Consider the following 25,761-nt stretch of genomic DNA (forward strand, 5'->3'; position numbering starts at 1 on the left):
GATTTCTAAGAAGAGCTGCAAGCAGGCTCCGTAAGGTCTCTAGAAACTCAACGCAGGCTCTGCTACTTACGCAGCATCGACGTTCAGAGAGACTTTCACATCTCCATGCTTGAGTTTTCTCAGAAAGTGCGAACAGCGTCTTGCCGAGTCTGGGATGGTACGTGCTGGTGCAGAGACTGGGGCACCGTGGGTGTGCGGGGCCGTCCCCACCTTCTGGTCTTTCCACACTCCTTTCCCAGCACCACCTCTGCAGGTGGGGCCCTTCCGCCTTCCCTGCTGGAAGTGACCACTCCTCCTGCCTACGTGAGACTCCTTCTTCTAATTAGCACCCCCAACCATTTGCAAGAGTTGTTTACGTATCATCTAGCCCAAAAATGTAACAAAGGCAGGAGTCCTGTCTTACTCATTTCTGTGTGCCAGCCCCATGGCCAAGTTCCTTGTAGTGTTGCTGCTCCCAGTGTTTATGATCAAGTGAATGGTCACCGTCAGGCTTTTGGGACCGTTTGTTTTGACACTGGCCAGTGCGTTGAAGCTAGACGGGCAGAAACTGGGCGCACCCTTTAGAACATGCCCGTGTTGCATGTGGTGTGTGAAATAAATGGAGGCATACCCACATTTATCCTCCTAGATAGTGGACTTCTTACCCTAATTGATAATGTCTTAACATGTGTGAACATGTGCACCAGTCCTTTTCACCTCCTGTCATTGGCTCATAGTATTAGATGTGAACCTGTCACTGGAACATTCTCAATAAGGGGTATAGAGTGACTCTTTCTGGGGAGAACGGCCTTCTCCATAGGACCCTGGGGATGTCCAAGGCGGGGAGAACCATCCACAGGACCCTGGAGATGTCCAAGGGGGAGAACCAAAAGGCCAAGCGTCCATTGCCCGCCCCCCGCCCTCCCGGAGCTTGCCCACCTTGTTCCCACCGTGGTTCTCAGCCAGGTGTGTTCTTTCCTCCCTCCTGTCCCCCAGCCGTGAGATATTAGTATCTGGAAACATTCCCGACTGTCACAGAGGGTGAGGACCGTCGGGTGAATCCACTGTCATCCAGCACGTGAAGGACCTGGAATGCTGGTCACTATTTTACAGTGTGACCCCCGCCCCAGCTCAAGGGGTCAGTCATGCTGAGTTTGAGCAACTCTGCTCTAAGCCTCATGTATACACTTTACTAAGCCTCCCTTGTGATTTCCCGGAGTATTTTAGACACAGGGTTTTGAAGAGAGATGGGGCCAGCAGAGAACCTGTTAGGACTTAAACCAAAAAGCAGGAAGGGGATAGGTTATGCAATGTAAGAGAACCCCGGGGACAGTGGCACAAATCACAACCTCCCTTAACCATTTCTTCACTCATATGACCCTCTTTACCGTGAGCGTGCTTTATGCAATATATTCATGCCGCGAGTTTTCCCAAGGTGGGCAGTCTGAGGCTGAGAGAACTAACAGGGGACCCGGGGCTCCTAAACATTACAATCGAAGCGCTCTTTGCTGTGTCTTATTTGTGACGTAAGAAACCACTTTATGGGCGGAGAATTCCTGAATAGTTCAAAAGGGTCTTACACGTGAGATGGAATACAGACACAAAGATAACCTGCTAGGCTCTTGTTCCTTTGCCCAAGTGTTTGAAACGTACAATAAATGTTTGCTTAGCCAAGGGTTCCAGGAGATGTAGACGTATGTGTAATATAACTGGGTATAAACTATTCAGCAGTTATTTTCAGTGTGTAAAGCTATCACATAGCTCTTCGTTTCGCCCATAAATTGTCATGTCAGAGAAAATGAGTATTAATAAATGCCCATAGGGGCGCCTGGGTGGCTCAGTCTGTCGGGTGTCCGACTTCAGCTCAGGTCATGATCTCACGGCTGGTGAGTTCGAGCCCCACATCGGGCTCTGTGCTGACGGCTCAGAGCCTGGAGACTGCCTTGGATTCTGTGTCTCCTTCTCGCTCTGTCCCTCCCCTACTTGTGCTCTGTCTCTCTCTCTCTCAAAAATAAATAAACATTAAAAAAAAATGTTTTTAAATACCCATAGCAAAAGAATTAGGGTTTAGTAAAATACAAAATAGTGGCAGATCCATGAATGGTTAAAAGAGAAGATTCTACGACAGGATTGATACCAATAAAAAAAATAAGAAAATTCCTTTCTGCTCCCTCATCAGCTTTTAAAGGCAACGAGTTTACAACTGGATGTATACACTTCCACGTGCTTTGTAAAATGGATTAAAATTCTGACTGTTTTATTGCTTTTTCCTCCGAGCAGTTTCCTTCTAGAGAGCTCAGGACATTAATTTAGAAGCGATGTTCATAAAATATAATCCAGGCAAACCAAAGGATTTACAAACTAGAGTTCTTGTAGAAAAATAAAATCAAAAGAGATTGAAATAATAAACATAAAACTAAAGCCAGGATAGGAATATATTCACAACAGAAGACAGATGCTCAGTGGAAAACACGTAACGTTTCTAGAGGCAGAAAGGGAAACCCCAGTGGGTCGTTCCGTATAGTCTCCACCCCAGCAGTTGGGTAGATTTCTTTCCAAAGGTGTATCTGTGAACACTTTGTCCACTCTGGTGTGAAATGACTTACAGCATGGCGTTCCCACTCCTTTCACTGTGAGGCCATTCTGCAATTTAAGAGATGTTACTATTGGGAAAACTTTGTAGACACGGAGCTTACATTTCCCGTTACTCAATTTCATGCCCTGACTTCTCGTTATTGCCCCCAGGGAGCATTGTAAACAATTCTTTCCCTTCATGGTGATGCATTTTGAATTCTTGGAAATTTGTATCGTCTCCCCCTAAGTAAGCCTCTGAAATATTTTATAGGTAGTGTACATCGACTACTTAATTCCTTTGTCAGTGAACAATATCTTTCGTTTGTATAACCTTGTCTCACACGTCATTTTCCTCAGTCCATTAATGAGTCATCTCTTCTCACAATTCTCACAAGTTTGTCAACACCTTATAGTAAAGTACTCACGAAATGATTTAGTAATCTGACTCCCATCTTATCAACAGACCAACAGTTGATTCCAAGTTTCCTTTTTTTTTTTTATAAAAAATTTTTTTTCTTAATGTTTATTTAATTTTGACAGAGACAGAGCATGAGCAGGGGAGGGGCGGAGAGAGAGGGAGACACAGAATCCAAAGGAGGCTCCAGGCTCTGAGCTGTCAGCACAGAGCCCGACACAGGGCTCAAACCCACAAACCGTGAGATCATGGCCTGAGCCTAAGTCAGACACTTACCCAGCTGAACCACCCAGGCGCCCCAATTCTGAGTTTCACGCTGTAGCACTGTTGTGTTTTGGCACCTTGGAGATATCTCAACAGTCCCGTCCACAGCTTTTTGTCACTCGCCCTGTTTCACAGTGGAACCCTCCCCTTTAAAATGTCAGGTAAAGTAGGTACAGTTCTAGACTCAGTGATACCAAAGAAGTCGTAACTTTTTGTAAAAGCTCATTTACTCCATATAGTATGTGATCTATTGTAATAGGGACTTGGCATCAATCGTTGATATTTACAGGTGATTTCACTGATTTCTGTGTTCTTTCAAGTATGAGATGTCCTACATCTAACGTAATATTGACATTTCCGTGTAAAGAAAGTCTGAAATACACTGCTAACTCTTCCCCGCGCGAGGACCCTACCCATGCGCATTTACAAGTTAGCGAAGTTACTGAAGGACCTTTGTCGGATGAATAATTTAATTCCTCTGAAATATATAGTGTGTACAATTAGCACAGCCATTTGTTGTTTTTGTTGCTCATTTCTTTAAAATTGATTAAGCACCGGGTGCCTGGGTGGCTTAGTAGGTTAAGTGTCCGACTTCAGCTCAGGTCAGGATCTCACGGTTTGTGACTTCAAGCCCCGCGTCGGGCTCTGTACTGACAGCTCGGAGCCTGGAACCTGCTTCAGATTCTGTGCCTCCCTCTCTCTCTGTCCCTCCCCCACTCATGCTCTGTCTCTCTCAAAAATAAATATACATTAAAAAAATTTTTTTTAAATAATAAAATTGATTAAGCATGATTATCTCTGTCAGGGAAACTCTCTTTTAAAATCTTAAGACTCTTTAAATATAAATATTTCCTGTTTTATAAGATGATCTTGTCTTTTTACAGCATGTGAATTTTAGAGTTCTCAAGTTCCAGAATTAACATTATTTTGCAAACCATGGTTACTGTTTTATGTTAATATTTTATTGCTACCCGGATCTATGTTTTTTCCCTTAAAAGAAACCAAATATGTGTAGTGAATAAATTTTTAAAAAGACTTTGACCCTGTTAGCCGAGTTAAATCTATGAGAACCTTTGCAGTATCTTGAATTTCAATACCAAAAGCCCCTGAAGGAGTAACTCGGAAATCAAAGGACAGAAGTATAGAAAAAATATTCTTTTCACACGGCCTTAAAATAATTGAACTAGTCACCTGCTACCCTCACCTTCGTGGCATTCATTTTAAGGCAATACCTTGATAGTTTAATAAAAAGAAAAACACTTTTGGAGATAAAACTAAATGTCAGCCCCCGTCTTGCAGCCAACACAGTGACTGTATAGTTGTCACACATTTGGAAATGTTTACGAAGAGGTATAATCATTAACCCATAAGCCAACATTTACCTTGAAGCCACCTGCATGAATACAAATAGCTTAAGAATGAGTTGGCCACTTGAAAATGTGATCTCTCAATGTACTCATCGAATTCCCATTGCATCGATGAAGGATTGTCATTAAGAACTCGAGAAGGACAAGGGTCCCATCATGCCTGTGGAGCTCAGCCATGATTCAGGTCTTTGTGGAGAGCCTGGTATCTTCCAGGCTCTGTGTCTGCTCCTGTGACAGCAGGACAGTTGATGGAAGGTACGCGGAAAGTCCTTCTGTACTCTGGGAACATGGAGGAGACAGACTCTACCTCAGACCCTTTAGTGATCCTCCAAGGAAGTGACTTCATTTGTGTTCCAAATGATAAGGCAAAGTCAGCTAGAGGGAAACCTCCCAGCCAAGGGAATAGCCTCTACAGATTTAAAAGGGCTGATAAGGCACGAAATAATTCTGGGAGCCCAGAGAAATTCGAGTGACTGGCTGGAAATCATGTCGCAGAGGAAGAGGGAACCGGATGCCGGAGGTTTTGCCGTACTCCACAACAGGCCACAAGCTGTGGACAACCTGAAGGATTTGGGGCTTAGACATCGCGTGGGTATTGTAGCACTTTCTGTCCTGATTTTACTTTTGAAAACCCATGTGACAGACCAGCAGAGGATAGACTGCACTTGGGCAAGATAGAAAAAGGCTTGGCTAGGCAACTGTCATAGACATCCAGAAGAGATGTGATGAACGTCTGAATTGAAAGTCAGGTAGAGCACCTGGTTTTGAAGGATTAGAAAATGATGATCTGAAGAATGTAGTGACTAGGTTGATGATACGCAAATTAGGCGAAGGTGGTTATAATTTTCTAGGAAAAGGGACACAGGAAGATGAGCAGGTTTCGTGGGAGTATTGGCGAATACCATTTTGGACATGTTGAGTTTGAAGAGCTTAGGGGACCCACCGGGGGGTGGCCAGAGGACTTTGGCAAAATGATCTGATTCTCTGGCCAAGATTTCGTGGCTTGGGATGTGCAGTTGGGTGTCATTCATGTACGTATTATTGCTGAAGCCAGGAAATAATAGTTTTGGCTTCTCTACATTAAATATTATTGCACAGTTTACTCAGGTCCTAAGTATCAAGTATCAGAATCCTGGAAAACACTAACACTCAAAAAGGTGTTAAAAGACAGGAATCCAGGGAAGAAATACCTGGAGAAGTAAAAGGAAGAACACCAGGGGCCCCCAGGCGGCTCACTCGGTTAGCGTCCAACTTCAGCTCAGGTCACGATTGCACGGTTCTTGAGTTCAAGCCCCGCGTCGGGCTCTGTGCTGACGGCTCGGAGCCTGGGGCCTGCTTCGGATTCTGTGTCTCCCTCCCCCTCCCCCACTCATGCTCTGTCTCTCTGTCTCTCAAAAATGAATAAACATTAAAACATTTTCTAAGTGTTCGTTTATTTATTTTGATGGTGGGGGAGAGGCAGAGACAGAGGGAAGGAGAATCCCAAGCAGGTTCTGCACTGTGAGCACAGAGCCTGTCATGGGGCTTGATCTCATGAACTGCGAGATCATGACCTGCGCTGAAATCAAGAGGTGGGATATGGGGCGCCTGGGTGGCTCAGTCGGTTGGGTGTCCGACTTCAGTTCAGGTCACGATCTCGCGATATCTCGCGTGATCTCGCGTGAGTTCAAGCCCCGCGTCGGGCTCTGTGCTGACAGCTCGGAGCCTGGAGCCTGCTTCCGATTCTGTGTCTCCCTCTCTCCCCCTGCCCTCCCCCGCTCACACTCTGTCTCCCTTGCTCTCTCAAAAATAAATAAACATTAAAAAAAAGAACATCAGGGCATACTATCACAAAAGCAAAGGAAGAGAGGATTATGGGGGCATCATCGACAACAGTAAATGCTAGAAAGATGTCAGGTAAAACAAGGCTGTAGGAGGGCTGCATTGGCTTTGGAAATCATTGGAGCAGTAGAGCAAGAACCAGGCCGCCGTGGGTTGAAGAGCAGACCATAACTGCAGGCAACACCAAGTGCAAACTACTATTTCAAAAAGCTGGGGCGTGATGCGATGAAAACGTAAGCACATGGTACCTAGAGACGAGATTGGAGTCGAGAAAATACTTCTAAGATCTAAAGAGACTGAAACTTTTTTATGGGTTGTATGGACAGATAACTGCGGGAAAGGGGTACAGACACACGAGGAGAGGCAGCGCAGTGCGCTGAGTCGGGCATGTTTCTCCAGCAGAAGTCCAGATGTAGGAGTCCAGATGTTGGGGAAAGATTGGAGTGCTCCAGAGGAGGGCTGAGTGCCACAGGACAGCTGGGGGGCTGACGAGCAATGATGAGAGAGGATTTGAGGTGATGGACAGTGAGGCCCCTAAGGTCGACGGAAGGCTGAGCCCGTGGCAGAGTATGGAGGTAGGAAGCATCTAGAGGGCTCGCTGAGGTTCAGGAGAGAGGGGCAGCAGCAAGAACCCAAGGGCATGTGAGGTTCCAGAGGTCATGGCCACAGACTGCACCGTGTCCTCAATAAGATTGCAGGTGGACAGGGGCTGCTCAAGTGTGGGCACAGAAGAGACGCAGGAGTCACTGGGTACTCGCCCTGCCGTCCACGTGGACACGGGTGTCATTCAGGATGCCAGTAGCAGGAGGTGAGTGACTACAGATGTGGGAGCACAGGTGCCTCCCTAGTTACTGACTGTGGGGAGGTGGCCGGGTCTCCAGCAGAAGCAGCGATACAGAGAGCCACAGCTGGAAGGAAGAAGAATTTTCTTACTGATAACAGCCGAGCTTCCTGCGTTTCCGAGGGGGCGACTGTATATAAAGTGGCTTGTAAGCCTACGGTATCTTTCCTGATAATGTTGATCGCCTCTGGCCGGCACCTGTTACGGATTCAGGGCCATAGGACTGTCCTGTGTAAAAAATCACAGTGGTTTGAAAGTGCCAGAACGGAGGCACCCGCACGTCCCAGCCTAGCGGGGCCTTCCCAGCGGCCGCTGTCGTGATGCAGGCCCAGAGGGAAGTAGGGTCTTCAGAGGACCCTAAGTGGGGCGTCAGTGAGGTTCTTGGGGTAACAGCACTGTGGGTCCACAAGGCGCCTACCAGAACATTTTGAAATTATTCTGCTCAGTAGTTTTTAGACTGAGAACGCTCAACCAGTGTCAGAAAATCAATTTAAAGTTTCCCTTTTATTTTTGTGGAGAGTACGGAGGCCAGGCTACAACGGTTCCCAAAAGCAACATTCTTGGCTACGTACAGTAAATCGTCCGCTCTCTGTCCCGTCCGTGAACGAAGAGGTTGGCAGAGGATAATGTAGTGTTCTCCTGGGAGTAAAGATTCTTCTCCACTTATATCGTTATTTTCTATAAAAGTTTATGGCTTTTTTGTTGTTGCTGCTGTTGCGCCTAAAAGAATACTGTCTTCCCCTTAACGCAGGAGAGTGAAGGATTTTTTTTTTTATTCTGATGAAATCTGATCTCTGCATTGCCTGAGTAGTGACTGTATATTAAATATTATTGCACAGTCCCCCCCCCCCCCCCCCCCCCGCATCCTGTTTTCTCTCTGAGAAGAGCTCAGTGCTAGAGGGAGCACTCAGTACCGTCACCTTGCAGGGGCAGGTTCTGTGCGGGAGCCCCCAAGACCAGCCATGCCTTCTGCCAGGGTTTCCTGTGCAGCCTCTGCTGGGGGAAACGGTGTCTGGGGCGGGGAATCCCTTTCCTGCAGCCTGGAAGGCAGGAAGCTGTGAAGTGTCAGGCAGAACGAGAGGAGTTCACCAAAGACTTCTTGAAAGGGAGGTGAGGGTGAATTTCACCTTAGAGTGGAGACTGCTGTGGTCACCGTTTGCATACGGTACAGAGCTGGGAGATGCATCATTAATCCCACCCCCACCCCCACCCCATCAGGGTGCAGGTGCATTTCTGCACAGAGACAAGAGCTTTGCATTTCAAATGCATTATTTCTACGGTAAGTATTCCATTAACACAGCACACAACAACGTTGTACAACTTTCATCCAGTTCAGATACAACCAAAGGGGGACTTTGCAACTCTTGGATTTATATCGATTTTATAATGTTTATTTACTTTTGAGAGAGAGACAGAACGCGAGTGGGGGAGCAGCAGAGAGAGAGAGAGACAGAATCCGAAGCAGGCTCCAGGCTCTGAGCTGTCAGCACAGAGCCCGACGCAGGGCTCGAACCCACAAACCACGAGATCGTGACCTAGGCCGAAGTCAGACACTCAACTGACTGAGCCAGCCAGGTGCTCCGTGTTGGATTTATTTTAAAATAGAACTCCCATAGCTAGAACTAAAGACTAGTGGCTGACCACTTTGGATGAGAAAAATAATTGTGGCAGTTTGCAGGGCATGACCCCTGGTGTCCTTCCTAACTTCTTAATGCTTTGCATAGAAGGAGAGATAACATGGGGCACCTGGGTGGCCCCAGTTGAGCGTCCGACTTCGGCTCAGGTCATGATCTCACAGTTTGTGAGTTCAAGCCCCGAGTCCGGCTCTGCGCTGACAGTGTAGACCCTGCTTGGGATCCTCTGTCCTTTCTCTGCCTCTCCTCTGCTCACGCTCTCGCTTTCTCAAGATATATAAACATTTTTAAAAAGGAAAGATAATATGGTTATAGAGTACATGTTTACTATAGCTTCAGAAGATTACTTTAAAAGATGGCTGTTAAAGAGTCTTCCTAAATGATACAAAGTTTCCTCTTGGTTCTCACATGTCAAATGCAGAGAGAGCACAGTAAATGCAGTTTGTGCATTCAAGGCTTCTGTATCCTTTCATATAAAATAAGGTTTTCCTTTACAGACGATTTATTTTAAATGCCAGTGATTCTTCCTGGGGAGAACTGATATTAGAAGAAGAAACATTGTTTTGCACACGCATCTAGCGTGGGATTACCTCCCTCTGTATTCCACCACCCTGTGGGCTATCTGTCCCTTTGAAAATCTAAATATACATATTACGTGAGATAATAGCAGGTGACGCGTTGTGAGAAGTGCACACCGCACGGCAGGTGTTATTTGTCTCAGAACACAGGCTGGGATACATTTTGGGGTAGACCTTGGATTCAAGGTGAATGCATACCTCACTCCCCCCCAGGGCCAAGAGGACCACGGCCTCTGGACATCCGCCCCGTGGGCCTCCCCTGTTCCCTGTGCGCATCAGAGAGGGCACCCACTCAGCCTTCCAGGACGGTCGGTTGCCTCTGAAACCGAGCTGATTTTCCTTCTCTTTCTTCAGCACCGACGGAATTGGGCCAAAGCTGAGTAGATACCAGAAGGGCCCTTGGGAGTGGTATGCGTCGTTTCCCACTGGGGGGTTTGGAGAGAAAATGAAGAGTGACCAGAATCACCCTGGAGGTCTGCAGAATGATGGAGACAAGGGCTCTCCTTTCTTGGAGCGTCCTTTCTTCAAGCATGCACTAGCGTGGAGAACACCTTGGACCAGGCGCCGGGAGACGTGGAGTCTAGCTCTGGCTTTGTCACCAGTAGGCTGTGGCCCCTTTAGAATGTCGTGGCTTTGGACACTTACTCCAGCAATAGCTATGGTTCTCTAAGTTAAGCTGCGGTAATGAACATCCCTGAAATCCCAGTGGCTTCCCACTCGTGTAGGCGCTAATCTCACTCCATGTGGGAGTCCAGGCCGAAGGGTCAGTCCCCCTGGAGACAGGCAGCAGTGGGAAAAGAGCAAGGGTGAGCCACACAGTGTGTCCTAAAGCTTCTTCTCCCATTCAGTTGGTTAGAGGAAGTCACGTGGCCTAGCCTGCCTTTCCGGGGGCAGGAAGTACCCTCCTCCCATGTGGGGGCGCCGGGACAAGCCCTCAGATGACAGGCCCAGTACCCAGGGGCAGCCCAGTGCCTCTGAGTTGAAGGCACTGCTCAGGGATTTGTAAAGTCTCGTTGAGCTTCAGAATTACAAGCTTTAATTCGTAAGTTAGAAATGGCAGTAAGTAGTTTGGATGTAGAGATGTCTTACCAGGAGATCGGAGCCTGCGCGAATTAGTGGCTTGCATATGCATCCATAGTTTTGGGGTTTTTTTTAAGTTCATTTATTTATTTTAGGAGAGAGACAGAGAGAGTGAGTGGGGGAGAGGGGCAGAGAGAGAGGGAGAATCCCAAGCTGCTCTGCACTGTCAGCACGGGGCCTGATGTGGGGCTCTATCTCACGAACCGATCATGAGATCATGACCTGAGCCAAAATCAAGAGTTGGACACTCAACTGACTGAGCCACCCAGGCGCCTCCCCCATCTTTAAATGTTTATTTATTTTTGAGAGGGAGAGACAGAGACAGAGACAGAGCGTGAGCAGGGGAGGGGCAGGGATAGAGGGAGACACAGAATCTGAAACGGGCTCCAGGCTCCGAGCTGTCAGCAGAGAGCCCGATTCAGGGCTTGAACTCCCAAACCACGAGATCATGACCTGAGCCCAAGTCAGAGGCTCAATCTAGTGAACCACCCAGGCGACTCTGCATACATACCTTTTGTCTACAAATTCCTTCAACTATTTTAAAGCAATTTCTTGCCCTTTTGAAATTTTGTGTTTGCTGTTGTGAAGAATGCATGAATAATGGTCCTTTAAATAGGTATAACAATTTGTAGTGGGCAAAATACATACACCTGTTTCTGACGTGACTGTATTGACCGTATTTGGTTTGTTGACTCTGTTTTTCCAATGCCTAGAACCATGTCGAGCAAGTAGGAAGCACTCGGTAATTTCCTGGAGGGTGGGGTAGAACTCCTTTGGTAGAGAGACTGCTGGATATAGTCAAGGGGCTGGAGGAATTCATTCCATCCCCTTGGGGAAAGTTCCAGAAGGCACAGCCCTTGCTTGCTGGTTTTACAGAAATGACCACTCAGGAAATCAGAAAATCTCCTCTCAGAGGCTGCAAACCTTTATTTTATCGAAGGTATCTGTGCCATACCGGCTCACGCGGTGGTGGTGAGAGTGGAGTGAGATGAGGGATGTTAAAGCTTCCTGAAGACTTGAAAACCTCAGGGCCCACTTGAGGTGAAGAAAGGTTCGGCCGCTATAGGTTGGATGGCCCAATCAGCAATGTTTCCTAGGACAGAAATGTGCAGACGGGTCCCGTCTCCACCTTTCGATGCATCCGGTGTTTTTCTTGCAGCTTTCCATGGAATGATCTATTTATATTCAAAACATTCCTCTGAGATAGCGATGGCTACCGTTTTGACAAGAAAATATTGAGGCCCAGAGAGACTAAGTACTTGGTGCAAGGACTCCAGCTGGTCAGGGATGGAGTTGGGATTGGATCCAGAGCATCTACTCCAGAGCTAGTGGCTCGTGGCTCCCCTCCCCCCTGCCTACCCTTTGCAGAGGTATTAAATTAGCATGGCCGTCTTTTCCGGAGACAGATAACATATTGGAAAGACTGTACTAGTTTTGGAAAGAGTGCAGTGAATGTCCACGTGGGCCAGTTAGTTTCACATGAGGTGTCTAATTTAATCCCCAACCACCCCTGTGGGGGATTAAAAAAAAAAAAAAGGTGCTTTTCCCATTTTATGAATCAGGAGCCTCAAGCGTAGAGTCTACTTTGTCCAAGGTCACCCAGTCAGCGTTCCACGTGGAATTCAAATGGGAGTGCTCTGTGTCCAAAGCCGGGATGTGAAAATGCTTTAGCCCACGGATCATTAAACCCCTGCCACCAGCCAAAGTGTTGCCATCCTTATTCAGCAAAGGAGGCTCACCACTCCCTTCCTCTTCATTTACTTTGTTCTCAGAGACCCTCTGATGAAAGCCATTGGGCCCATTTGTATTCTGGTGTTTTGATGATCCCTGCTGGGTTGCGAGATAGCTTTTAGTAATCCCACCAAATCAGCCCCTGCTGACCGATCTCAGGGGTCACCATAAAGTGCTTAAGGGATCCTCATCTGTTGGAAGTTCTCATCAGGCAAACATTCTAACTCTTCTATGAGGAAGAAAGGTAATTTTGTACCCTGCTGAGAAACGAGATAGAACTAAATTATATTTGAGTGGAGAATGCTGTTATCATGTTAGGGATCTGATTACCAACATGAGGAAGGACTCTTAATTCTGAGCTTGCTCTAGAAGACTGTGGACATCCCAGAACGGTTTTCCATGCCAACAGCATTGAATTTCTTGGTTCCAATTTTTTCAACTGCTCTCGTCTCTCCGAACAGTGATCTGTTGTTTCCTGTGCGTTTTCTAGGAACTCCATTGTGCTGCTGAAGATCACAGAATTCGAGAGGATAAAACGTTGTTCTTTTTTCTTGTTTTCACACACACAGAAAGGGAGGCACGTCAGCAGGGGCCCGAGAGATGTGGTTGTGTGAAAATCTGACTCCCTACGAGCTAGGACAGGTGCGGTCCAGTATGTCTGGACACGTAGGCTCCAGGCACCAAATCTGACCGTGATGCTGATGCCTGACTTTCTGGGAGCCTGGTTTCCTTGTATTTAGGTCAAGGGTGGTCAGAACGAGAACGCCCTGAGAGCAGTGACCTTGGTGTTCTTTTCTGGATCTCCACCACTTTGAACCACTTGGTCAGAAATAGTGGAAGTCTTTAAATGTCTGGTGAAGGAATGGTTTAATGCCACACCAAAAAACAAAAACACAAAGCAAAACAAAACAAAAACATGCTCAGCATGGCATTCAGGACCCTCTGATTTGTCCTGCATGGCCTACTCTTAGTAGATTCTCACTCTCCTGTCTACCTGTCTGCTCTCCTGACTGTCAAAATCCCTGATTGTCATTTAGGGTCAACTCCAAGGCCCCTTCTTCTGAATCCTTTCTCCAGTCTGCCTGCATAGACTTGAGCCATTCCTTCCTCTGTAGACCTACAGGACTTTGCTTATGGCCCTAATAGAGCATTTATTTCCATAGGTCTTGCATTATTGGTGTATTTATTCCACAAATATTTATTCACCCTCAGCTGCGTACCAGCCAGTATGCTAGGGCTTTAGGTGAATCCTCTCATTTGCCCCTCAAAGCAGTCCACTCGGTATTCATTCTTTCATTTAACTAGTACTTACGAATGCCTCTTAGTTAACAGACTCTGTCGTAGGTGCTGGGGTTGAGCACTGTGCAAGTTAGAAAGCATCTCACCCTCCGAGGGCGTTTACCCTCTACCTAATGGAGAGACGCAGACTTGGAAACAGGTCCAGAAATAAGTAAGATAATTTCACGTAATGGTAAGCCATTCAGAAAAGTAAATGACGTTAATAGAAGTTGCTGACCTGAAAGGGAATGACAACAGGGGAAGGAGAATTAACCTAGGTGAGATCTTCCTCCAGGGCATTTGCACCTCTCACGCATCCGGGCGTTGCCCGGGGCCCAGCACGGTGAGGTCCAGCTTGTTGTCATTCAGAAGTCTTAAGGTTGTGACTAGAACGGTGAACTTGGTGATCTGTCAGCACCTTCCGTCCCCAGAGCGTGCCGCTGAGAATGAAGGAAGTAGGAATACGGTGTACGTGTGAGATGGCAGGTGTTCAGGGGCTGTATCAGGCCGCCTGGCGACTGAGCCGCGGAGCGGTCAGGTCTGACGTTTCCCTTCAGCGGAGCAGAAGCCGTGGTTTACCCAACCCCGGGCGTGTTCTCTCCCTTTGCCTTTGGAGCGCATCGTACTTTTAATTCTTCCGGCAGTAGAAATCACCTTGGTAATTCTGTTTGGCGTAGAGGAATGAAGCCTTGAACTTGCATTCTGTACGGGACGCAGCACACGATCCTACAGAAATGGTCGAGCAAGAAGCAAAGGAGGGCCGGTCTAGGATTAAAGCCTTGCTGTGCCCAGCCTCGTGTTTTCACTTCCGAACACTGCCGCCGAACACGGCTGATGTCATCCCAGGCAAGAGGAGAAATTGGTGACAGGCCAGAGTCCGTAAACATGAACTACTGGGACTGAGATCGCGGGATCTCTCATTTAAACGCCTCTTGTCCTGCTCAGAAGTGACTTTTCGCACCTGTAGGAAAAGACGCCCGTTGTTCACTCGGGAGTCATGATGAAGTTATGTGGACCCAGGGACGTCTTCACCGGCTTCAGCCGCGGAGCCTGGCCACAGGATCGAGTGTTCCTCAGTGTGGCGCTTTCCCAGCCCTTATCAGAAAGACACCCACGAGGAACTCAGCACCAAGAAGCTTGGCTGAAGGCCTGCTTCTTCGGGATCTGGCACCTGCCAGCTGCTTTCCTTAGTTGCTAGTTGAGTGGGGATGGAAAGAGGAACCTGGAGGTCAAGCATGTGCTAATCTCACCTTTTGTCACGAGTGATTTGCAAGTGAAGGGTGCCCTTCCTTTTCAGACTAGACATTACCCAACTTGCTGGTTTAACCACATAGCTGTGTCAGGTCAAGTGGTCAGGTCAGGTCAGGCCGAGAAGAAGGTTGTGCTTTTAATTAACGGTTAGTTCATTTCCGTGCTACTGCAGGATGAACACGGCTATTAAATGCTTCACATCCGGGCAGCTTGTAGGGCCACGTGGTCATTGTGATGGGTGGGGGTTCTGCTGAGCGCATGGGGTCCAGTGTGGGGACAGGGTGACTGCCCGCAAGGAAAATGTTTCACCAAAACACCAACCCACCCGCCTAGGCAATATTCACATTTTTTAAATAGAGCAACTAGCTTTCTGAATGCTTTATGACTGGCCCGTCCCTGGGCCCCTCCTTAGTCCCTGAATCCCTCTTTAGATGTTCTTCTTTGCTTTATAAACCTGTCCCTTGCTGAACAAGGTTTCATGAGCACCTTTTCCTGCTGGTATGATGGGTTGTGTGGACTATGGCTTTGTCTGTTACATTTCAAAGGGCGTTTTCTCCCTGCTGTGAGATCTTAGAAGTTTTAATTAGCAGTGGGATAATTGGAGTTTGTAAAGGAAATGATTTTAGCCAAGGGATTTTGGTGATGCGTCCTTAATCTTCATTGTGTGTGTGCGATCACCGTTTTTCCTAATATTTGTTGTAATAATATAATTAGCTTCTGGCCAAGATGAAGATAATCCGTTCATATAACGTCGTCCTTGGGAGTGTGAATTTTAGCACAGTTATCCAACCGAAATTAAATGCTTTGTTGGATTCTGAGTGTGACACGGTCTTTCCTCCTCAACGAGGGAAGCAACACGGAGAATAAAACGAGTGCCTTCTGTTTACCAGGAAGTACGCCAAGCACAAGGAAATGAAAACATTAATAATTGCGGCCAGCATTTCTTCTTTTCACTTCGAACCTGTAATTTTTCATATCCTCAGCCATCCATTTTGGCTTGGGCCTGTAACTATCTGGAAGATTAGCTTAGCGATGTCCCAAGTACCGTCTTTAACAATTTTCAGGCTCCTGGTGAACTGAACCAAATGTTCTTTCCAAAATACATTTAAGGAATGTATGGAAACCTGTACCTAGCACAAGTCAAGGGTTGTTGTTTACTGTATGAAAGGACTCTTGATAACTGAAAGGGTGAGCCCAGGAGCAGAGACAAAGGCGCGGTGGGTCAGCCTGGGGTCCAAGTAGCTGCAGCCTGGGGTCCCGGTCCCTGCAGACCCTCTTCCAGGACAGGTTCCGTCCACATCCTGTCTCCCTGCTTCCTCATGTCCTAAAGCTGCAGAAATGATGGATGGCATGGTGTACTCAAAGCGTTTCATACAGTGCCCGGCGTGTGATCGGTGCTCCATAAAAGGCAGCTGTCACTGCAGAGTGATGAGTCGTAGAGCTTTCTTAATACCAGACAACTTGATCGTGTTCACAAGAACCGTTAACCAAATTGAAATATGCACCTAGCTCTCCAGCAACACGTTGAAGAAAGACCTCTGGCAGGATCTTTCTAGATGAAAATTAAATGTTCGTTTATCATTTGGTCCGTATCAAGCACAGCGAAAGCTATGAGCAGAGTTGCATTTTGTCCTTGTTTGGGTAACACAGAGTTAATTTCATCACGCTTCTAGCCCGTCCATCTCTCCTCTCGAGGCTTATTATGTTTTCATCTGGCCATAGTGCACAAGCACTAACTGGAGGCTGTTCATCGTTTTCTATCACGGTAGATTCACTCTCGGTCTACAAACACACCTGCACCCTTCTCTAGCTTTGTATTGTGGTCCCCATGACCCCCTCTCTGAGTTGATGTCTTCTTCGCTGCCTGCTGAAGCCTTTCCTCTTTGGCCATTGCACTTGAGTTTGGTCTAATCTTTGCTCATCTTGTTGTAATAGTTCGCCACACTAAGTCTGGTCTAAAGAAATCAGATATAGAAAGTACCTGGTCTTACAACATAGGAGGAAAAATGACTTTAAAAAAAATACTTGGACGTTGGCATCAGAATTTCATGGATGATTTGTTGATGAATCCTAGATCTAAATTAAACCATTTTACTGTATTGTCAGTAATGGGTGTAGGATTGAGCTCTGTGTCAGGCTCTGTGGTAAGCATGGAGCCTCCTTGAGATTCTCTCGCTCTCTCTCTGTCTCTCTCCCTCTCCCCCTCTCTCCCTCTCTCCCTCCCCCCCTCTTTCTCTCCCTCTGTGTCTCTCCACCCTTGTACACTCTCTCTCTCTAAAAAGTAGAAATTATAATATGGTTAAAAAGTTGTGAAACCAACTCTTGAATTAGTGGAAAGCTGCAAGTGTGTCCTATCTGTGGGGGATATTTGTTATTACAGATTATTTATTTTATTAACATTTTATTTCCAGTAGCAGATGACTCATACCCAGGACTTCTCAGAGCTCTAAGAAGTTATGTTAATAATTTCACAGGCCAATTCTCTAACTTTGAAATACGCTCCTTGATTCTTGTTAATTATTGATTCTTGAACTCTCGATATACTTGTACTAGATGTTGTTGCCAATAAAAGCTGGCCTTTCCCATATTACTTAGAAAAGAGCTGATTCGATGATGAGCATATAATGAGATACACTTGTAAAGGATTGGTTGGATCACAGACTAGGATTGAACCTAAGGATTTTCATTTTTGTTTTATTCTGTTCCCATAGACGTTGAGTCATGGACGTGTCATTATTTGCATGCGCACTGATGGCACTGTGTGCCAGAAATTCATGTACTAAAGTCTCAGAAGTCTTTCTTCTAAAACAGCTTTCCCATAGAGTCATCTCAGGGCACAGCCTCCAATTTTATCTTTATTTGATTTTCCTCAGTGGGTCATGAACAGAGTATGACGAACAAATGAAGAATCACTTAAGGAATAAATTGTGATAGTGTATTTGTTTGTTACCGTTTTGTGAATCCAGACAAATCCCTCTGTTTCTTTCACATTTCGAAAGAAAGACCTCTACGCACGCACTTACCCAAGAAGCACAGACAGAGTTAGGAGAGGGAGTTCTCTGTTCTGTGTCTCTGAGGAAGAAATATGAAACCTCACACCCAAGAAAAATTTTCACAATAAAAGAAAATGCCCTGACAAATGTCCTTCAAAACTTTCCCCAAATAAGTCATCCTTGGTAAGTTAAGCATTGTTTTGGCTGAAAGCTGTTTAAAATCTCCAAGTAAGCACATATTTTTTGCTCTAAGAGGTGGAAGAAATCATCCTCCCAAGCAGTGAACCGGTTATGGCTCATCTACTCACATACAGTGTAGCCACCCAGGCTGAGAGTGAACAGCCGTCCCCTGTGAGATCCGGGAACAGGTGGTACAGCCAGTTATCTTCCAGGCTAGAGTCCTGGCCTGCCAAGAGCTGTCTCCAAGGCGCTTGTTCCCAGATCCACTGTCAAGGTTCAGGACGGGGACTCAACGTGGACACCCACTGCCGGCATTCCGTGACTGGTCGCCTTGGTGAGCGAGGGAGGGGATGTTCCCCGTGTCCACGTGGAATATACCACCTCGCTCTGGAATGACCCCAGGGTGACTGATGGCCAGGAAGGGTTATCCGGCCATGTCCTGTCTGGAATGAAGTTCCCAATCATGTCTCAGTCTTTGATAGTGAAGATGATCGGTGAGAATACCCATGGCCTGTAGTGTTATCAGACTTGCGGCTTGATTGGTCTGCAGCCTGTGAGTCAGCCGTCCTCACACGGAGCTGGACGGACGCCTGTCCGGCCCTGAGCTGATGGCTCCCTGCCTGTTTCCCTGGCCGTTTTTATATCATCAAAAGTTGGTGTTGCATTAGCCACATTTTAGGTGGAACCAAAGGTCATAATTCTAGAACACTTCTTTATTGTCCCACTTTGAACAGTTCTCTGTCGTAACTGATGAGAATTATCTCTACCAAAGATGCTTCTATTTTCCACCGGAAAATACATGGGTAACACTATTCAATCTAATAATATAACATAAGGCTTTTAGAGGTAAGTGCTCACACACGCTGCAATCCATTGCATTGTTTTTCAGAAATGTATCGTTCTCTTATTAAAAGTAGGTATGTATTGTGAACATTTTAGGACACATAAGGAGACAAAAGGAAGAAGAAAGCAAGCAACATTTAGTGCCAACAATGTCAGTATTGTTGTGAATGTATTTTCAGTCGTGCTTCCATCAGCTATCGGTACATTTTTCTAGCAGATTTGTATGATATGAAGCATACTCTCACAACCTTTCATGTATAAGAACTCGTTTCATTTTAAGGATGTAACGATTTCATGTAAGGGTATTAACTGTTTCTCTGTTATGTCTGGTACAAGTATATCTGCTTTCAATTTTGTTGTTGGTATTTTTGGATTTGTGCAACGTTTAGTATGCGTGAGGTGTATCGACTTTTACGCTTTCTCACTTTCGCTCTCATGCTTAGGATTATATCTCTTCCACACTGCAGTTACACAAATACCCATCTATGTTTTCGTATACTTTTAAGTTTTTGTTTTTACATACCTCCCCAACTTCCTAGTATGTAACTGTTTTCTCACACAAATCAATCTTTCAGAACCAAGCCATTTAAAAAATACAGATCTCAGAATCATGTCCATGTTTTCAAAACTACTCCAAATAGAGTCTTAAGGGAGCGGGTTTCATTTCAAAATCCCAAATAATGAGTTTCACTGCCAGAATGTGGTCCTGAAGTATTATAACGTGAGGACGTAAACTGAGAATAAGTTATTTGTGATGCCATAAACGAATTCTTAGTAGACTCAGATGGTGCTGACAGGATGACGCATGCCGTCGCTGGGCGGCTCAGAGATCAATAGCTTCTTGGACTGTAGTCCTGACTGCAGTCATGATTAGCTCGGAGATGCTGGACAGTCCCTCTGGCTCTCGGGACTGCCGTTTGCTCTTCGGTCCAGGGAGGGCTTGGACCCCTAGATTCCATCTTAATGAGTCACCCACGGCTGTCCCTGCAGGGACTGAGGGAACCAAGTAGCCGAAATAGCATCTCCTTCCTTTTAGGATGAAACAGACTCCAGTGGAGCAGCAGGAGGTAAGGAAACGAAGCGCTGAATTGGTACCTACCTCTTAGAGCCAACGAATAGTTCCCTCTCCTTAGAAGGATGGGACACGGCTTCTAAAGCATGAATCCCAATTTGTTGTCACAAAGGACAGAGACATGTTTTTGTAGGCTGGACCGTTGTGATACATTTTAAGTGATGATTCACTGTTGGTTCTATTTTAGCATTTAAGTAATGCTAAAGGCACTGCTCTGCCAAGAGACCCCACAGTAGAGGAGTTCGTCTCGTGTTAGCCTGGAGCTTGCAAAAGCAAGCTGTCTACCCAGGATGATACTAAAAATATGCAGCAGGCAGTGTGACACAGGCACAGCTGATCAGAATGGGCTCTGACTGGAAAGTGCTGCTTTGCCCAGACGGGGCGGCCGGGGAAGCGGACGGACGTCATCCCTGAATGTACCCTGGGGCCCAGTGACATTGGAGCATGTACCCAAACTCAGCTAAGAATTTGGCATAGAGCACAGAAGAGATCAGCTCCCTGCCATTCTAGAGCGTGCACTCTAGCTGGGGAAAGAGATAATGAACAGAAAACCAAATACAACACCATTTCAGACTGTCGTAAATGCTTGAAAGAAAATGAAGCAAATGAAGTGACTTGAGTGGCCAAGAGTGGGGGTATCTTAAATAAAATGTTCAAGGAGGGTTCTCTACAGATGTGCTATCTGAGCATAAAATAATGAGGAGCCAGTCCCTGTAACACTTGCAGAAAGTGCATTCCAGATGTAGGGAACAGCAGCAGATTTTGACCTAAGGGAAGACCCCCGGAGTGTTATTTGAAAGATGGTAAGAGGCCATTTTGGTGGGAGTGGAGTATGTGGGAAACGTGGAACCTCAAATCAGAGAGAGACGCTGCGGATGAGGCAAGCAGGGGCCACCTTGTACAAGACCAGATCCCAAGTACATTGGAAAGCTGTTGGAGGGATTTAAGCAGAAGAGAGAAGTGAGTTGGTCTACACGTTTAAAAGATACCAATAGAGTCAAATAGCCCAGAAATAAACCCATCCATCTACAGTTAGCTAATTTTTCAGAGTAGCTAAAAATACTTGATGGGGAAAGGTACTCGGTTCAAGAAATGGTGTTGGGAAAACTGGATACTCAAATGTAAAAGAATGTAGTTGGACCCGTATCTTAACACCACTCACAAACACTAACTCAAAATAGAGTCAAGTTAAATGTAAGACCTGAAACTGGAAAACTCCTACAAGAAAGCATAAGGGAAAAGCTCCTAGACATTGGTCGTGGCAATGATTTTCTTTGGAGATGATATCAAAAGCAAAGGCAATGAATAAGCAGTGAGACTACATCAAACGATAAAAGCTTCTACACAGCAAAAGAAACAGCAGAATGAAGAGGCAGCCTATGGGATGGGAGAAAGTATTTGCAAACCACATATCTGAAAAGAGATTAACATCCAAAATATATAAGGAACTCATGTAACTCAATAGCAAAAATTAAATAAATAAATAAATAAATAAATAAATAAATAAATAAATATCTGATTTAACAATGGGAAGAGGACCTGAAGAGACATTTCTTTTCCAGAGAAGACCTATAAATGCTCAACAGGGACATGAAAAGATGCTCACCATTACTAACCAGCAGGGGAATGCACATCGTAAGCACAATTAGGTATCACGTCACACCTGTTAGAATGACTAGTATCCAAAAGACAAGAGGTGACAGATGTTGGTGAGGATGTGGACAAATGAAACCTTAGTGCACTGATGGTGGGAATGCAGACTGGTCCAGCCACTGTGGAGAACAGTAGGGAGGTTCCTCAAGAAATTAAAAGCCTGTCGTACGACCCGGCAATCCTGCTTGTAGTTACACAATTGAAAGAAACTAAATCACGGTATTGAGGAGGTACCTTCACCCTCCACGTGCGCTGCAGCATTATTCACAACGGCCAAGATGTGGAAACAACCCGGTGCCCACTGGCAGAGGAATGGGTAAAGAAGATGTGAGATGTATATATTCAGCCATGAGGCAGAAGGAAATCCTGCATTTGAGACAACACAGATGGGCCTTGAGGACACTAGGCTGAGTAAAGTAAGTCAGGTAGAAAAAGACAAAACTGTATAAATCTCACTTATATGCATACTGTAAAAAAAAAAAAAAAAGGCTGTCTCAATTGGAGGAGCGTGCAACTCTTGGGCTTGGGTCGTGAACTTGAGCCCCACGTTGGGCATAGAGGTTCCTTAAAATGTTTTTTAAGATTAAAAGAAAGCCAGACTCACAGAAATAAAGTCATGTGGTGGTTTCCAGGGTCAAGGAAGTAGGGAAGCGGGCAGTTGTTGGCCCAAAGGCACGAACTTCCCATTATAAGGTGAATAAAGTCTAGGGGTCTAATGCACAGCATGCTGATGTAATTAACGATGCTGTATTATATACTTGAAAGTCGCCAAGAGAGAGTATTCTCAAATAGTCTCACTACACACACCCACACACAATTTTAATTATGTGAGGCCTTCAGTGTGTTAACCAACCTTCTTGTGGTAACCATCTAGCAACATATACACGTATCAGATCATCTTTTTGTACACCTTAAACCTACATGGTGCTATATGTCACTTATTTTTCAGTAAGGTGGCAAAAGACAAGGCCACCGTGGCCATCCTGTGGAGTACAGACTCTGGGCTCTGGAGACAGTGTAGCCTGGAGAAAGCTAGTGACTGAGAAGCCCGGCCTTGGGAGATTATGGTGGAGGAGATCATCATGTTAAGGATAGATTTAGACAGCAAATGGTTATGTTCCTTCCCCTGCCAAGACTGACCTTTCAGCTCTAAAATTCATAGGTTCTACATTTTATTCCTTGGAGAGGCATTTTTCCTTTTTGTAAGCTCATTTTAAATATGCCATTTATAATTAATGGCAAATTTTGAAATAACCTAAAAGAAGGTTGGTTTCTTTTAAGTGTCTCATAATCATGTTGCTAAGAGAAGATAAATTTACTTTTTATCTGGAGGTTAATGAAATCCTCTGTCATTTTTACATGTTAAAGTTTTTAGCTGGAATCCTGTAGCCCAGACAGTAAAGAAGAGAAAAGTGTTTTTGTGTAGTATTTGTCTAGGTGTGTGGGCATAAAGACACTTTATATTTAAAAAGTGCTTAACAGAACATTTTTACCATATACCTATGCAAGAAAATGAAGTAAATTGAAGTCACAGAATTTAGCAAGTATAGATATAAAATCTAACTAAGAATACCTCAAAGGGTATCCCCATAGAAGCTTCCACCAATATTCTGCTCTATGCCTCTCCTGTTTTTCTTTTAACTTCCCTTTGGACACTGTTTCGTCCAAGCCAGCTACAATGATGTGAAAGATCATCACCCAGCTCGTACTTAGAAACGAGTTCTAGTGCTCCTAGTTTTGCAAGAAGTTGGCCACATGCTATGGAGCACACCCGTACCGTTTATGTCTCTGAGAATTGGTTTTCTGATCATTAAAATGAAAAGATTGCACTAGATAATAGTAAACGTCTTTCCAGCTACAAGATTTTAAGATTGTCACTCTTGTGATTTTCATGCATGGTCAACATAACCCATCACTGGATTTTTGTGCTGGTGACTCTCAAATCTCTCTCCAAAGTCCTGGTCTCCCTCACATGGCCCACTCTCATTTAGCAAATGGCCTCCTCAACATCTCTACCTGGATGTTGCATGGGCACCTCAAACATGCCGTGCCCAACAGGACTCATTAACTTTCCCCAGGAACAACTTTTTCTGTGTATGTTCCTCACCCTTGTCTAGACATCAGTCTCTCCTTGAGTGTTGTACCCCACCTTTCTTACAAGTGACGCTCTCCTCCCTTATCTACTTACCTGCGTCTATAAGACTCAGCTCAAGAGTCACCTTCTTGGGTCATATTTTTCTAAGCCCACTTCTTCCCAGGTCCCACATGAGTTTATTGCACGTGTTACTTACCTGTTCGTTTATGTGTTTACCTTTTGACATCCTGGAGGGAAGGTGTCGTTTCTTAGTTCCATGATTCTACCCTCTGCTTAGAATGTATCACATAATTGGTGATTAGCAAATATTGAATGAATGAATGAATGAATGAAAATGAAAATCCCATGATGTGAGGGTTGCTCAGGTACTTATCCTACCTGGTATCTGTCCTCCCACCAGGAGCCCCTTCAAGACATGGAGAAGCTGTTGTCTCTCTTGCCCAACGTCACCTGCTCACCTGCTCGGAAGACTTCCATAAATACCAACCTTCATTTGTTTGCATGCATCCGTTTCCTGTGGGATCTCCATGTCCTTTTTTATGAGAATTCTGTCTTGCAGAGTGCAGAGACCCAATTTCTCTTTCTGTCTCACGTTTCCTGAAGTTGAGACCAGAATAATGACATCTAGCCAGTTTTTAATAGATGTTCATTCCTTGAACCCCACGCTTGACTTAGTTCTCTCTTGGTAAACACCTAAATTTTTCTAACACAGGCATTTATACATAAACCAGTCTCATCATGAGGAATTAACACGTGCATTTCTAGCTCCTCAAAATGTTAATGAAATTTAGACCTGATACTTGGCTCTCATTCAGTAAGTATACTTGGGTAAATAAGCCGGCAGATTTGAGTATCAGAATTTTCCTCAACATCATCTTCACATACTCTCTGGTCTGGCTAGGAGACCTCACCTGACTCGCTTTATTTTAGCAGGTTCAAGAAACCGTCTGTGATGTGTAAAAATGGTAGAATCAGCTTTCCTTCCCACTCTGTTTTTTACAGTTACTGCTGCTAGAGTAATTAGCAAGACAGTCACCAATTGGAGACCCATTTGTCTTTTAGGAGAAGTTTCTTTCTCCGAGATCCATTGCTGTCACCAACCCTTTGAGGTTTCTCTGAGATAACTGTCTCAGGTCTGCCCATTACCTTCTTTCCTCGGGTAGCACTTTGTCACTCCACGGCCATTTCCTTCCCCCTGCCGTTCTGCCTGACATTTCTTGATAGAGTCAGGAATGGCCCGTTGTCGGTTAATTTATCTTTGGAAAGATCGCTGATACCGTAGACCAGCTCAGTCGGCAGGATTGAACATGATGCAGAACCGAGTTCAAACCAGATAAACAATACTGATAATGACTATTATTACTCTTTATGAGGCACCTTATTAAGTGCGAGTTATAATTACATAATTAGTGCATGCAGCTCTCAAAACTACCCTCTTCTTGGAGCATCCCGCACCAGCCTTTTACAGATGAGGAAGAGAAGGATCGGAGAGGTTAAGTAGATTGCCTGAGGTCACACAGCCTGCAGGTGACCGAGTTAAAATCTGAACTGCTGTCTGCACGTTTTCCATTTCACCAGCCCTTATGAGTGAATGTGACTGTATCCATTATGTCCATAAATGTCCGTGTCTTGAATGAGAAGGGTTCCTGAGGAGAGGTGCCTAAGACAAATGGTGACCTGTCCAGCAAGACGGTACCCTCATTTCTGTTGTCACTCAGTTGGAAGAAGCTTTAGATGGCCGAGATACTGAAACTGTGCACATAATGAACGAAACAGAGGTCTGATGGACTCACATGGATGTTTCTTGCCTTCTAGGAAGATTTCCAACCCGCAGCAGCCTCAGAGACCAACTGGGAGTCCGTCACTAGCTCTATCTCCGTAAGTAATTTAGTTTTCTGTTGCCAGGAAAAAAACAAAACAAAACAAAAAACGGATGGGGAAGCTAAGGTCAAGCCCAGAACAGCTCCAGCTGTGGAAGGATCTGTTAGCTTCACCAGAAGCCATGTTGCAGTCGCGATGAGCTCTACCATTTCACGTAGATTATAGCAGGCGATGCCACGCGCCAGGAAACCCCAGTACCCACTGCAGGAACAAGGGACGGACAAGGACTTC

The 25,761-nt window shown here is 45.5% G+C and overlaps 1 protein-coding gene across 3 annotated transcripts in view; it reads left to right on the top strand.

The window, feature by feature from the left end:
- The window catches only part of PDGFD (platelet derived growth factor D), a 225,219-nt gene that overhangs the window by 170,854 nt on the left and 28,604 nt on the right, over positions 1-25,761 (top strand). For all 3 annotated transcript variants that reach the window (XM_086679268.1, XM_086679266.1, XM_086679267.1), the window contains exon 4: positions 25,465-25,527. In XM_086679268.1, coding sequence (XP_086535394.1) covers positions 25,465-25,527 — 63 coding nt within the window. The remainder of the gene's footprint in view (positions 1-25,464; positions 25,528-25,761) is intronic.

This window comes from Puma concolor, chromosome D1, assembly GCF_028749965.1.
Source record: "Puma concolor isolate L17-30 chromosome D1, mPumCon1.1.hap2, whole genome shotgun sequence".
Classification (NCBI taxonomy): Eukaryota; Metazoa; Chordata; class Mammalia; order Carnivora; family Felidae; genus Puma; species Puma concolor.